Here is a 12,562-nt window from a genome sequence, read left to right as displayed (position 1 = left end):
AAATGTAGGCACAAGGTGTTAACATGGATGAGCACTTAACACACTTTAGAGAGGTCTCTCCACACAGATGCTCAGGGGAGCGTGGCAAAGCACCTCAAAAGAAATCCCCAGTCTGGGTTATATCCCTGCTGCAGCACAGCCTGCTTTAGTCAGGGGCTGAGGAGCAGAAATCTTGCCATGAGTTCAGAAAATTCAGAGGACCCCATCCTGTCCTGAGGAAACCTGTGGGATCAAGGCCAGGTTGGACATGGCTTGGAGCAACCCAGTCTGGTGGAAGGTGTTCCAGGGACACCTTCCCTGAGAGGGGCTTTAAAGTCTAATCCAAAATATTTTGTGATTTTATGATCAGCTGCAAAAAAGGCTCTGGGGAACTATTTGGCCCAGCAGTGCCATGAGATCAAAGAGAAAACTCTGCAATCCAGAGCAGCACGGCAGGACCCACTGCAAAGCCAGCCTGGCCCAGTGTCAGTCCTTACCCCCCGTAAGAGCAGCTCACAGAGCTCATAGAGACAGAAAAAATCCTTCCCCTGGGAAAGGGGAGGGTCACCAAGTGCAGAACAGGAGCCTCTTTCCAACCTGCTCAATTGCTGTTCTTTGGCAGCACAGAATCATGGAATTCCTAAGGCTGAAAAAGACCTTTAAGATCAAGTCCAACCATCAGCACCACCACCACGGTCACCACTAAACCATGTCCCCCAAGTGCCACATCCACTCATTTTTTCAATATTTATGGGGAATGATGACTCCAGCACTGCCCTGAGCAGCCTGTTCAATGCTTCACAACCTTTTTCATGAAGAAATTTTCCCTTACATCCAATCTAAACTTCCCCTGGTGTGACTTGAGGCTGTTTCCTTTTATCCTGTCACTTGTTAACTGGGAATTAGAAATTAGAAACCTCCCTCAGCCTCACAGTCCCACAGACTATAAACTCTGGGTGAAAAACAGCATTCTCAGGATGTGAAAGCTGAAGAAACTCCCCGTGCAGGAATCCTGCAGCCACATTCTCTGTCACAACAGGAGCAAAGGCTCCACACTGAGACCTTTACACAACCACAACAGGCAGCTCCAGCTGCATCCAGCAAATCCTGCTGAAGGAAAGAGCCAGCAAAGCTTACAGTCAATCACTTTCTTCTCCTCTGCAGTGAAGAGCACAGCACGTCCGGCCTTCTCGGGGTGAGGCATTGGGTACCCGTTCTCCTTGAGCTGCTCCTCGGTCATCAGGTACTCCTTGAGGCGCCGGTACAGGGCAGCTCCTGCACACAAACACAGGGCTGAGCTCTCAGCACTAAAGCACTGCCGGCTTCTCTGCCTTTACCAAGTCTCCTGCCACTATTCTCAACTTGCTTCCACTGCCTCAGCTCAGGATGGACAGGGGAAAAGGTGTTGGTGGTAATTTTTGAAATCTGGTCATTAGTGCACAAGTTGATTTTTAAACTCCTCGAACAAGGAGCATGAAGTCTGGAAAGCACAGCTGGAACAGAATTCCTCCAAAAGAACCATCTTCAGCCTTGCTGTTACTGATAGACCCAGCCCAATTTGGGACCTTGGAGATCATCCCATTCCTGCCATGGGCATGGACACCTTCCTCTGTCCCAGGTTCCTCCAAGCCCCGTCCAGCCTGGCCTTGGGCACTGCCAGGGATCCAGGGGCAGCCACAGCTGCTCTGGGCACCCTGTGCCAGGGCCTGCCCACCCTCCCAGCCAACAATTCCTTCCCAATATCCCATCCAGCCCTGCCCTCTGGCAGTGGGAGCCATTCCCTGTGTCCTGTCACTAAATGTGAGACTTCTCCCATTTTAATGTTTAAATTCAACAGCTGATAATTGGTAACCCAGCCCTCAAATACTCCTCAAAGGCCACCCACAGCTCACTAAAAACTTAGTTATCAGAAGTTTCTTCCTGATTTCAGGCTGCTCATTTAATTTCACAGAATAATTATAACTTCTTGCACTCTGCCCAATATTTCCTTTGGCTGCTGTGTGTTAAACCCTTCCGATATTCCTGGGTGCCCTTTGATGTTGCTTAGCTGAGCTATACTGGCCCTTTTAAGCTTTCTCAATGTCAATTCCTTCTGCTCCATGGCCTCCCTGGCTCTTCTCTGATCTCCTGCACAATTTGCCTACATCTCTTGGCAACCAAAATACCCATAACTGATTTGAGCTCACATGAAAAATGCTCGTGGCACAACCCTTTGGCTACGATACGACCTTACTGTGACATTGTTGAAAGTGAAACTGAGCCCTGCAGAGATGGAGATTTTTAAGTTTGCCTTTTAATCTGACAGGCACATTGTAAAGAATTGCTTCAGGGCAAGAAAGTTAAAGTTAAATAATGCCCAAAGCACAAGAGGCAGCTCTGAATAGTTATTGATGCTCCATCAAAGCCAGCCAGGCTGCAGCAGTGACCTCACAGCCCCAGTGAGGATGGAAGGAGGGCACTGGCCAGGGGTGTCACCATCCCCCAAGGGACTCTGCAGCTCCATGATACAGCCAAGTGATAATTCCTAATAAAGAAATCCCAGCAGGTCATAAAATCCTGGAATATCCTGAGCTGGAAGGGACCCTCAGGGATCATTGATCCAACCCCTGGCCCTGCCCAGACCCCCCAACAAGCCCACCCTGAGCATCCCTGAGAGCGCTGTCCAAATGCTCCTGGAGCTCTGGCAGCCTTGGGGCTGGGCCCATTCCCTGGGGAGCCTGGGCAGTGCCAGCAGCCTCGGGGGGAAGAACCTTGCCCTGAGATCCATCCCAAGCCCTGGCACAGCTCCAGCCCTTCCTGGGCTCCTGTCCCTGTCCCAGAGCAGAGCTCAGCCCCTGCCCCTCTGCCTCCCCTCGGGAGGAGCTGCAGCCCCCAAGGAGCCTCCCCTCAGTCTCCTCTGCTCCAGCTGAACGAGCCAAGTGCTGCTCCTCAGAGCCTTCCCCAGCTCCATGTCCCCCCTCTGGACACTCTCAAACAGCTTTGGATCCTTCTCACAGGGCCCAAAGTGCCCCCACAAGTCGAGGTGAATGCAGCAGCCTGATTCTGCCCCCCCCCCATCAGTGTCACACCTCAGCTCCACCCTTACAAGTGACAGCCCAGCAGGAGCAGGGTCTGACCTGTCAGATCCTCGGCTCTCAGGCTCCCTGAGCGGTTCAGAGTAAAGCTGGTCTTGGCAGCAAGCTTCCCTCCCAGCACAGCTTCATGGGACACCACCTTCTTGTTACTTGTCTCTGTAAGGAGAGGGGAACAGCACAGGGGGACAGAGATCAGGTACCCAGGGGGTGACTTCAGTCCTAGTTTGGGACACTACACATGGGCAAGAGGAGGGCTGTGTTTATCCTCTTGAGCTCTTGTTTTGCTCCAGAAATGGATTCTCTGTGCCACATGCTGGCCCAGCATTTCCATTCCAGCACCACAGTGAGTTTTCTGTTCACACTGTCAGCCTACAGCAATTTTAAGGGCAGCAGGAACACTTCTACAGTTCTGCTAGAAACTTGTAGCTCTCCCTGCTCACTCTGCACAGCAAGCCCTCCAACTGACCAAAAGCAAGAGAGGAGCCAGAACAGAAACAACTTGACCCCTTCATGTGCTGTGTGAGGGCATCACCCACCCCCAGGAAGCAGCTTTGATTCTGGGGCCCTGCAGACCAACCTCCCACGCAGGACCTTTCAACTTCTTTCAGAAAGGAGCTTCAGAGCTCTAGAATATGCTCAGCACATCAGATAATGGCAGAGAGGGGCTTTTTACTAATCATTAACTGGCAGCCCTCTCCTAAAGGCCAGCCTCCAAGTTCAGCTGCTCTGCCTAATGGCCAGGAACGTAATGAAGACAGAGGGGAGAAAAAGGAAGAGACCAGAGGAAAAAAAATTCACAAGAACAGCACAAATTGATTGTTTAATGTACCCTCTCGAGAGCCAATAATGAAATGTCTTAACCCTCTTCGTTTCTCTCTTGAAGCTTAATGTGTGTAACAGATTTCTGTGGTGATGGACGAGTCTATCACTTTGAAGGCATCATGTGAAACTTACTCCATTAGCAGGGCTTTTCATTTGAAAGAACTTGTGCTAAAAAAAAACACACCCGTGTGGCATTATCTCCATTTAGGCTCAGAAAGCCAACAAAGCATTGCAGGACCTGCCTCTTGAAGGCCCATTAAAGCTTGCCAGGCTATAAAAAGCTAAACTGGAGCTGTTTGCCTTTCAGCATAATGCTGCTGAGAAATGGGTTCTGGCTCTTCAAACAAGTTTCTCTCTGTGGTTTGTACTCCCAGCAGGGCTCCAGCTGTTAAACTGAAGGTACCTACTGTTGGTGCTGGCCGGGGAGTTGGGCACGAGGCTGCGGAGCTTCTTCAGGGTGTTCACAGCCACGTTCAGGTAGATGTTGCGACTGGTGCTGCGCTCATAGGCCACCTTCTCCTCTGCCAGGGCCTGTGAACAGCACAAGTCAGCACCACACACTCCCTTCCCACTGGTCCCAGAACCCCAGAATGGTTTGGGTTGGGAGGAACCTCAAAGATCACTTTTTTCCACCTTCCACTATCTTAGGTTGGTCCAAGCCCCATCCAACCTAGCCTTGAATACTTCCAAGCATGGGCAGCCACAGCTTCTATTGCTTTTGGAGAAAATAAATGTTTGGTTCTTAAAATACAGACTCCAAGTAGGACCCCCCCTAAAAACCCTGCCTGACAAGGAATTAAGTAATAAAGCAGAACATGGCACCAATATGTACTGTGTGTGGAGTCTTGCTCTGGTAAGTAAGAGAAAAAATAGTAATTTTATTTTAAACCAAGTGCTGGAAAAAGCACTTTAATGTGAAACTTTCCCAAAGAGATTAATAAAAATTTCCTAATTAGCAAAAAATTATTTTCTTCAAACTTTAGCATATTTTAAACTAGTATCATCCCTTCTCTCTTCCCCAATATAAAGTCTGCTGCCACCTTGGCTTAAGTATTCCAGAGCTGCTCTTGATCCCAGGAAGATTTAACCTTGCCATGTTTTCATCAAGTAATTCTTGATTCTTGTTCTTTCCTGGGAAAGGCTGCTTTCCCCACTTTGATGCAGTGCAAGATCTTAACTGGTAAGAAAGGGAGTTTGGCAAATGGTGACTCCTTGGATGCAACAGGAAGTTGGGAAGGTGGAATCCCACAAAAGAAATCCCCGTGGTGTCTGCTTTGATTCAGAACACACCCCACAATGTCACACATTTACCCAACTAATGGCCAAGGTTTTCTAATAAAATGTGTTACCTTCTCAACTCTGCTTTTGGAAACCCTACTATACTGTCCCTACTGCAAGAAGGTTCCTTAAAAGTCTCCTTAAAAGCTTTCAGAAGCAGCAAGGAACCAATTCTAAACCAATTACATCTATCCCAAACACTTCCCTGAGCTCAACACCTTCATTCCAGGGGGTGTTTCTGGCTGCACCAGAGCAAAAGGTCTTTGACCACAATGTATAATTCCTCTGCATTCCTCTCCTGGGGTTATTAAATGGATCAGGCAAGCTTTCCAAATGAAGGGAAAAATGGGATTTCCTACTGGAAGCCCCCACTGGAATGACACTTTCAGTCTGGTAATATTTAATGCTGGTTTCCTCAACTGAACTGTTTGTGGATAGGGGAGCTTTCATGGAATCAGGGAACTGTTTGGCTTGGAAGGGACCTTAAAGATCATCTAGTTCCCACCCCCAGTTTTTGCAAGCATAAATCCAATCCATTTTTCTGGATTTGCTACAATTTTAGAAGGTCTTGGCCAAGGCAGAAATGTCACTCTCTGCTGCAAACTTTAATCCTGAGAAGCAGGGATCTGTACAGACCTTGTCGAAGGCTTCCTGGGAGGAGGAGCAGAATTTCAGGCACTCATCAATGAAGAGATTGAGATACCTCTGACGAATATTGGTTGGGACTTTAGCACCAAATTCTGTGGGAATAACAGGCCTCTGTAAAGTGGTGCTCTGGAGGTGAGACAGAGAAAGAGGCTGGTCAGGCTCCAGGATGTTGCTCCGAGGCTTTTCCACTTCCTGTTATTAATCAAGGGGTGACTTCCTTTTTGAAAATCTGGCCAAACTTCACACGCAGCACTTTTGATACTAAAAATACCACTTGAGGCTTCACCACCTTCAGAGCCTTAACTGCTCTAGAAAACAGCTGTATTTGACTCTGAAATCAGCCAGGAGCCAAGGACTCCAGTGGCATTAGTCACACACAGGCATTCCAGAGCAGGGAATGCTGACATTTCCAGCGAGAGATCCGAGGTTAGGATGGCACCGAGCATCACAGACTGCTCTGGAGCCATGAACACACAACTCCAGTTATGGGCACCAGACAGGTTTGGTTCTCTGAAGAGTGAACAGGAGGCCCCTCCTGCCAGGCTGGCAGTCACTTAACCCATCCACTTCCTGGGGCATTCCTGCAGAGTGACTACATTGGGGGTTTTCTTTCCTTTTTAATGTCAATCATGATGTTCCTGAACGGATTTATCCCTCCAGTTTAATAGCATGTTCTTCAAAACCTGCATATTGGACTGAGCTATGACCCACCACTGCAGCTTTCCATTTCACACCAGTTTGTTCCCCACATCACAGCACAATTGCCTCTTTTTCAGAGAGAAAAATGTACATTCATCTCTAAAACACCCAATTGTTTTGTCAGTTGTTCTCCATCCCACCCAAGAGATATCCATAAACCAAACCATCTGCTGCAATCTGGAATAAAAACAGCTCTGTAGAGGATGTGAGTTTGTTCCAAGGGGACAAACTGGTCCTATCTCAATGGGAAAAGTGCTCATTTTCCCCAGGAGACTCTCACTTTGATGCCCTGTTCAAGGGGATTTGGTCCTGTTTGTTAAATATATAAATTCTCAATCTCTAATATGATACCCTTAAGCACCTCTGTAACTCTGCTAAATATTTTATCCTTTCAGTTATTTCTCTTATTTTTAATCAGCTTCAAGTTCTACGTTACTATGGTGGCAGATTGGGTGGGAAAGGAAAAAAATTACCTTTCACTCTTCTAGAAATAATCAGAGCAAGTTATGACAGATCTTGACACAAAATATCATCAATAAAGGGATCTTTAATCAAGTCCTGGCACTAACTGCGTTCTGCCATCCACTCCAGCAAACAGCTCCTTCTGCCATCCCCAGGCTGCTCCATGAGGAATTCTGTTATTGTCTGAGCAAGTAACAGCTTCCCAGTGCTCACGGAAAGGAGGGACTTAACAGAATCATGGAATGGTTTGGGTGGGAAGGGGCTTTAAAAATCATCTCATTCCCACCCCTGCCATGGGCAGGGACACCTTCCACCATCCCAGGCTGCTCCAAGCCCCGTCCAGCCTGGCCTTGGGCACTGCCAGGGATCCAGGGGCAGCCACAGCTGCTCTGGGCACCCTGTGCCAGGGCCTGCCCACCCTCCCAGCCAACAATTCCTTCCCAATATCCCTCTATCCCTGCTCTCTGGCACTAGGAAGCCATTCCCTGTGTCCTGTCACTTTGCTAAGGAACTCCTAGCAAAGGTACCCAAAGGCTGGGCAGAGATCCCAGGGGGTAAAGAGAAACAAACAAAAAAAAAACAAACAACCAACAAAGACAAAATAGTCTTTTCTTTAAACACTAGCAGCAGCATGAAGTTCAGTGATCACATTTTACTGTTTAGGTCACAGAGGGACATTATTCATAACCACCTGCCTCAGTGTGGCCCACAGAGCCTGGGAAGGCCAAGAATCCATCCCTGGCTTTTCAGCACGGGAGGTTCCAAGCCCCTGACCCAAACACAGCCAGGCCAGTCAGCACAAGAGAAGGCTTAAACTGGAGACAAGTGATCAATATTCACAGAGATCAGAGCAGCACTTAAGTATTTTTACCTTTTTCAATTCCTACCCCTCGAGTGTTTAATTTTTTATACAATGCTATCTAGGAAAACCACAGGAAGAAACAAACCCACTTAATCAACATAATCAAAACACCACTTTCAGGGAGTGCTAAATTTGGAACAGCAGGATAAAATATTCCACCCTCCCCAGGGAATGACAGGAAAGAGTTCAAATTCCCCTTACCTGTAAGGAGGGAACATGTGCTACCCTTTTGGGCACGATGGTGCTGGTGGTCTTGGAAGCCATCCCAGCCAAGGTGCAAGGCTTCAGAGAAAGGGTGGGGGCTTCAGAGTCATTGGAAGGTGTGACACTCCTGCCACCAAGAGTCGTCTTACTGCTCCCGAGGCCTGCAGGGAACACAAAACACCAGGGTGCAAATCCTGCCACTGGGCTTCAGGCTGCCAGAATGAACTCACTATCAAAGGCCAGTGCTGCAAGCTGTGATTTTCTCAAATCCAGGTCTCCAAAGGGATACAAATTGGGTAATTTTACCACCTTGCAGGCAAGGATGAAGAAATCTTCTGCCAGGAAACGTGACTCATTTGTGTTTGTTTTGGGGTGACTGAGTCAGCAGAGTTTAAAGAGGTAACTCTGTCAGCTCTGTCACTGACACCCCACACGTCAGCTCTGAACCCTTCCACTACAAAGGGACAGCAATGAGCATTAATTAGCACTTCCCTCCTGCTCCTGCCACCTCTGAAGGCTTAAATGGAAGAGAGAATGAAGAACAAACACAATCCAAGGAAGAAACAGAAAAAGGAAAGGCTGAAGTAAGGGAGGCCAAGTGAGACAGATGAGGCTGTACGCATCTGACCTGTTACTTTTCAGAACAGGATGGAATTTCCCAGGTAAAGACCTTCCACTGGACACTATCAGCAAAGATTCAAGTCATGGCCAGCCCTACACATCCCCTGACAGTTCCACATGTGCTCAGGAGAAATACAAACACACAGTAGTGCCTTTGACCAGGACAGCGATCCCAAATCCCGCCGCTGGCTTACTTTGCTTGGCTGCTGCGGTGAGGGCTGCATTTGGCACATGAGCAATCCTCCTCTTTTCTCCTGGCAAACTGAGAGAGGTCTTCTGAACAGCCCCAACCAGCTGTGCTGCCTGCTGCTGAGCCAGCTGGATCCTCTGGTAACACACCTCCTGGGCCGTGGGGGGACGGTACGGCCGCACCACCGGCTTGCTCGGGGCCTCTGCCTGCACAGACAAACAGCATTTATGGCCAGCAGCTCCCCTGCTCCATCCACACCCCCTGCCTTCCACTCACCCCAGAAAGGTCTCTTCTTCTCAACCCCTCCGTTAGCACGTACAGGGTTTTGAGAGGACAAGATCCCAACTGTCTTCCAGAACAAAATAATTAAGAGTCATCCTTAACAAACATGGCATTAATGATTCACGCTCTGGGAAGGCCTCCCAGCTCACTGGCACGTTCCTCAATTGGCAGGTGGTATTAATGAACTGCTTTAAGTGGCGTGATGTTCCCCATGGCTGTGCCCAGCCCAGTCCTGGGTTCTATCAACACTCTCAGCCTTGCCCTAGCACACAAACCTAGCCCTGTGCTGCCTACTTTGCTTTTTATTGCAATAAAAAGGTGACAATTCTCCACTCCCCTTTGCCACATGACACTGAGCTCCACTGCTCCGTCCCCGAGGACCCCCTGCATCCGCCTCTGCACCACAGCAGCTCCCACCTCTCTGCAGCCCTGGAACTGCTTAAAAGCCTCACAGATACATATTTATGAGATCAGGGCATTACATAAACTGAGCTCTGAATTTCAAACAGGCTCTGGCCCTGCCCACTTCTGGAGGCACCTCACTGCCTCGGCTGTTACAGCACAAACAGGTTCCACACGCGTTCGTTTCCTTTGAGGGCCAAATTAAGGTTTGCAGCAAAAGTGCCAGAAATTATGTCAGCAAAGAGAGAAGTTTCCCAGCAGTAGAAGTGCAAGAGAAGCAGCAGTAGTACAAACTTCTCCACTCTACTCAACAGCCTTTGAAATGTGAGGAACAGGCCTTCCCTGCAGTCTCCTTGGAGGAGGGTGGCCCGGTGTAACACCTAGGGGCAAACTAGCACCTCCTGCATTCCTGGCCTCTGATGCTGACAGCAGCTTCTGGATACCAAACTGAACTCAGGCAGACATTAAATTATAATTACAGACTTCCAAGCAGGACAGGCCACTAATTTTCTGCCTCACCTGCAATTCCTTTGGCCCCCCATTTCCCCTGGCAACCAACTCTGAAGTCAGCTCCCTCCCCTTCTCCTGCTCAGTCCTTGAGCCATAAATCATGAGCAAGACTGAGCAAATATTCCACTTGGAGTGACACAGCAAAGCACAGGCCTCAATTCTGAGGTGAAAAGTGGCAGCTCAGGTGTTACAGCACCTCCTGGACAGAGCTGGGAGCTGCTCTGAGCTGAGATACTCCAGGGAATGCAGGTCCTGGCAGCTGAGCACACCAGATCGGCTCTGTTTGCCCAGGCAAAGGCTGTTCTGGGGCTCCAGTCTTTGGAAAGCATTTTGGGTTCAGCTGTCACATTAAGAAAATATATTTAAAAATTTGTACATGTCTAAAAGGTGCCTCTTTACAATAAATATTTGAGTTAATGAATTTCCAAGCCATTTGGTTCAGTCTCTTATCTCTTCACTTTGGAAGAAAGAGCCCTTATCAAACCACATGAACTGGCTGGAGATATGTAGTTAAATAAAACCCTTTGTATTGACCCCAGGGCTTCAAATTATTAAAGGCAAAAAAACCTTTCCTAGGCAGAGAGGAAAGACAGAACAATTAATTTGGACTACCCAACTCAAATTAGTGCACAAGCCTCCACTCTTATCCTGCTGCAACATAAAACTAATCTGTGCTCAGCACCTGGAGGGAAACACATTAAACCCTCAGAGAAAACATGGATCAAAATCCCAGGAAGAAAGGAATAAAAAATCAGAACATCTTCCTTGCTGTTTTTGGTTTTAATTGTTCTCCTCTGTATTTGCACAACTGGGAAAGAAGAGTATCCAAACAAATGCTGCTGAGATCTTGGCTGATTCAGAACAGATGTAAGGTAATGGTTTTAAACATCTGACCAAATTCCTGCAGTATCTTTTAGATCCACAAGGCTCAGAAAAATACCAGCAGAGTCAACTTGTGTTAATTTTTATTGAAATTGCTGAATAAAGCTATACTGGAGAAAAATAAACACCTCAACCTATCCCAAAGGGTTACACCAAGAGCACAATCCATTCACTCTTCTCAGCCTACCCTTGGTTTTAGGAAGGTTTATTAAGAGTTTTGCTGTCACTTTTAACAGATCTTAAACATGGGAGTTTTTTAGAAATTAGAAAGAGGAAACAAAACTGCCATAGACTGATTCCAGCACAAACAACTCCCACACTGCTGCCTGGCCCTGGGAGTGCAGCCTTTTCCAGGGTCAGGACAGAAAATCCTCACTTGGAACAAACTAAACATCTGCTTCTAAATTTGCACTTACATTTCCTTGTTTGACAAGATGAGAGATCCTTCTTTTTTGGCCAGGAAACAAGGTAGTTAAATTATCTTCTGTCTTTTCTTCATTTGCTTCCTCTTTGGATGGCTGGAAAATAAAAGAACAGGAGAACAGACTTGAAGATCCCTTGCAAGAGGGAGAGGTGGAAAGTCTCCTTTTGGGTTAACCTTGCAGGGGGGGCAGATGAGAACACGTGGTCAGCTGCTGGGCCACTGACAAGAACCTTGTTGTGACCCCAGGAGCCACCAAGAAAGCCAAGGAACAGCAGCAGGTCATTCCCACCCCAGCAGCAGCTCCTGGAGCTGGAATGGGGCAGGATCAGCCTTACCTGCCACAGGAGCCTTGAACAGCCCTCCCCTGCCAGCAACTCACACACCTCACCTCCCATGGCATTTTTAGAGTCCAGGGGGTTTGGGGTGGTTTGGGATTTTTAAGAAGTTGGGAACTGACTCATTTCTGCCCCAGGCAGGTACTGACACCTGCTCAACACCAAATCATGGTGCCCCCACCCCACATCTAGGGAAATGTTTTCTGCAGGTTCAGCCACAGCTGTCACTGCAGGAAGACTGTGGTGACACAATCCAGGTCACATCCAGAAACTCAGCAGGAGGCAGAGACACCTCTCCAGCTGAAACTACTCCAAGCTGACACCTCAGACCTGCTCTTGGACAACGAGAACCACTTGGAAATCTGCTTGAAATTCAACTCAGTTGTTAAGTGATACAAAACAAAAGTTTATGTTTCAAAATTCCAGCTGCTCTCCAGACAATATTGTTTTCAGTTTTTCAAAACAACTCCTGGCAAAACTCTGAGATGAGCCTGACAATCTCTGAAATTCAGCAACAGAGCCCAAGGCTGGATTTAGGGATGAGCTCAGGAACCACTTGGGATAAGCCTGTGTTCATCACCACAAGGGCACTCTGGATGAGCACTTCACCCTGAATCACTTGGCTCCCTAGGAACTCTAAAGTCTGTTAATTCACTCACATCCCCAATAAACTCTCTCACAATTCAATTTTCCCAGACGGAAAAGCACAGCACTGCCCACATGCAGCTTCCTGGAATCCTAGAATCCTGGAATGTCCTGAGTAGGAAGGGACCCCCAGGGATGATCAGTGCAGCCCCTGGCCCTGCCCAGACCCCCCAACAAGCCCACCCTGAGCATCCCTGAGAGCGCTGTCCAAACGCTCCTGGAGCTCTGGCAGCCTTGGGGCCG

General features: G+C 48.2%; 1 protein-coding gene across 3 annotated transcripts in view; it reads right to left on the bottom strand.

Moving 5' to 3' along the window:
- Positions 1 to 12,562, bottom strand: part of REXO1 (RNA exonuclease 1 homolog) — a 45,063-nt gene that overhangs the window by 12,700 nt on the left and 19,801 nt on the right. For all 3 annotated transcript variants that reach the window (XM_005531337.3, XM_014260096.2, XM_088067738.1), the window contains exons 3-9: positions 11,332 to 11,433; positions 8,844 to 9,045; positions 8,026 to 8,189; positions 5,790 to 5,927; positions 4,283 to 4,406; positions 3,096 to 3,209; positions 1,117 to 1,254 (exon numbers count right to left, since the gene is read on the bottom strand). In XM_005531337.3, coding sequence (XP_005531394.2) covers positions 1,117 to 1,254; positions 3,096 to 3,209; positions 4,283 to 4,406; positions 5,790 to 5,927; positions 8,026 to 8,189; positions 8,844 to 9,045; positions 11,332 to 11,433 — 982 coding nt within the window. The remainder of the gene's footprint in view (positions 1 to 1,116; positions 1,255 to 3,095; positions 3,210 to 4,282; positions 4,407 to 5,789; positions 5,928 to 8,025; positions 8,190 to 8,843; positions 9,046 to 11,331; positions 11,434 to 12,562) is intronic.

Source organism: Pseudopodoces humilis, chromosome 28 (assembly GCF_049639895.1).
Source record: "Pseudopodoces humilis isolate 2021_Gansu_Grassland_sample_001 chromosome 28, ASM4963989v1, whole genome shotgun sequence".
Lineage (NCBI taxonomy): Eukaryota > Metazoa > Chordata > Aves > Passeriformes > Paridae > Pseudopodoces > Pseudopodoces humilis.
Note: the sequence above shows the minus strand (reverse complement) of the source record. Positions and strands in the feature narration are given on the sequence as shown.